Source organism: Propithecus coquereli, unplaced genomic scaffold, assembly GCF_000956105.1.
Source record: "Propithecus coquereli isolate 6110/MARCELLA unplaced genomic scaffold, Pcoq_1.0 Scaffold248, whole genome shotgun sequence".
Taxonomy (NCBI): Eukaryota; Metazoa; Chordata; class Mammalia; order Primates; family Indriidae; genus Propithecus; species Propithecus coquereli.
Window position 1 is genome coordinate 1,950,377 of NW_012148041.1, and position 2,325 is coordinate 1,952,701.

General features: G+C 36.4%; 1 protein-coding gene across 1 annotated transcript in view; it reads left to right on the forward strand.

The window, feature by feature from the left end:
* The window catches only part of MAPK14 (mitogen-activated protein kinase 14), a 91,588-nt gene that overhangs the window by 41,060 nt on the left and 48,203 nt on the right, over nt 1-2,325 (forward strand). Inside the window, exon 3 of the mRNA XM_012646575.1 lies at nt 1,372-1,430. Within this exon, the coding sequence (XP_012502029.1) occupies nt 1,372-1,430 (59 nt within the window). The remainder of the gene's footprint in view (nt 1-1,371; nt 1,431-2,325) is intronic.

Genomic DNA, 2,325 nt, shown 5'->3' on the forward strand with positions numbered 1-2,325 from the left:
ACAAATGATAGATGTGGTATGTACAAATATTACTGAAAAAAATAGTTAAAGACGGTAATAGTCATTATATGTTAAATGAAACGTCAGGATGTAAAACTGCATGCACAATATAACCCCAATTTAATTTGTGTACATCAGAAGAATCAAAGGAAATACAACTCAAAATGTTAATGGTAGTTATAATGGGTGGTACAGTTATGGGTAGTTTTGGTTTTCTTCTATATGGTTGTCTGGGTAAGGATCTGAAGGTGACTGTCTCTTTCCTTTGGAACAATTTGCATGACCTGAAAAGCTATTCTCCTTGAATTCCATCCCACCCCTCCCCATTTTCTTTTCAAATTCAGGCTGTATAATTGAAGTTCCTTTTAAAAGTCTGACATTTGGATAAGTGGAGTCATATCCTAATTAGAAGATCTCTTTTTCATGATAATGTTTTGAGAGTTAACATATCTTACTTTTAGAGCTGTGTGTTTAACTTGTTTAGAGCAGCATGCTAGCGAGGCTGTAGTCATGGGTTCAGTTTTCATGAAGGTCATCTGGCTTTCACTTGTTTCATATCCAGATACCCTTAAATTGGGCTAGGCATATTACAAAAGAATTATAATATTTCTTATTCGCCTTTTTAGTACCTCACTTTGTAGAAATGTATGGTCTGAATTTTAAGGGGAACTGGGCAGGAGGTGGGGCAAGGAGGGTGCTATATGTGGATAAATCAGTATCAATTCATGATCAGAAAAATGCTTAAAGACCATGGATTACTGAGTATTAAGTAGCTCTTTGCTTTATCCTTGTGTAAAGATAGCCTTTTTTCTTTCATTTTTAAATCATCTAATTTAAATACCTTATAATGACTAAGAAAATTATCTTAATATGACTTTTAAGTGAATAATATAAAGAGTATACTGTGAGAATATTTTGGGGCTTTAAAAATGTCAGTTTTAAAGGCTGTACAGTAATATGGAAGTTTTTCCTGGAATACATTTTAAGAAGCAAAACACTATGTAGAACTGTGACTTTTTTTTTTCCTTTTTGTTAATTTATTAGACCATTAGTACACACATACAAGGCAGAAACTCTAAATCTTTTTGCCTTCTGGTAAACTAACTATTGGCTTTATATGACCAAGTTCTAAAGAGATAAAGAACTTTAATAGTAAAGCAGGTTATTATGAGAATTGATGTTAACAAGTAAAAAATGAAAGCATAATTTGGGTAGAAAATCAATTGGAGTTATTAAGTATTTGATGTTGTGATGTTAGTGAACTGAAGTAGCTGGATTTGTAATTAGTTCCTATTAAAATGATTAAGGCCTGATGGGTACTGCAGTAAGTTCAGTATTTATTTATTGTTTGATTTTTATGTTTTCTTATAGGTGATTGGTCTGTTGGATGTTTTTACACCTGCAAGGTCTCTGGAGGAATTCAATGATGTGTGAGTAAATCTTCTACATTTGCCTTCCTGAGCTAGAGGATGAAGATTAGCAGCCTGTTTTATATTCCTGAACCATTTAGCAGTACACAGACTTCAAAAGATTCTTTATTCCTATTGTCCAACTCTTGGTGGTGGGGATGGATAAGGAAGATGTATATTGTGGATGGTACATGTTAGTATTTCCATCATTTCAGTCACATTATACCCCATTTGAAGAGTCAGTGTTGAGTCCCTACAAGAGTTCCATGGCAAAGAGAGTAGAGGGAGTTTTGCCTATGGTTTTCTTCTCCACCCCATGCATGTGGGAAATGATACTAGAACTATATGCTGATCCTTGAAGTATTAGATTTTTGCACTAGGACAAGGGGTGAACGCTATATGTTGAGAAAGGCTTCTTCTCACAGCTTTGTGACCATCTCTGTTGTTTTAGCCTGGGATTTTTAGGAACCAGCAGTAGGGGGCTAGGGAAAATGAAACGGAAAGGAGAGAAAACTACTGCAAGGATATGTTACTGAGTTGGTCACCACTGTGGGCAACTGAACTGAACGCTACCGAGATCTAAGAAGCTGTACAGAATGCACCTTGGATGGGAAGCATTTATCCACTGGCCCATGACCACAGTGGGATCGTGCCCCATGGGACATTAGCGCCTTCCCATGCCCAGGTTGCACATGTGTGAGTGCAAGACATGTTCCAGCAGGTGTTTCTGTGCATGCATGAACCCTCTACTATCGTAGCTTTTCTAATACCTAATTAACACAGCTCCCCCGGTTCCTAATTCACAGATACACTATAGCATAAAAGAGAAAAGAGCACTGTAAATGCAGAGTTATATATTTGGTCCTGTTGAAGTTTTGTCATTCCAAGTGGAAAGGGTTGCTATTATGAAAGACAG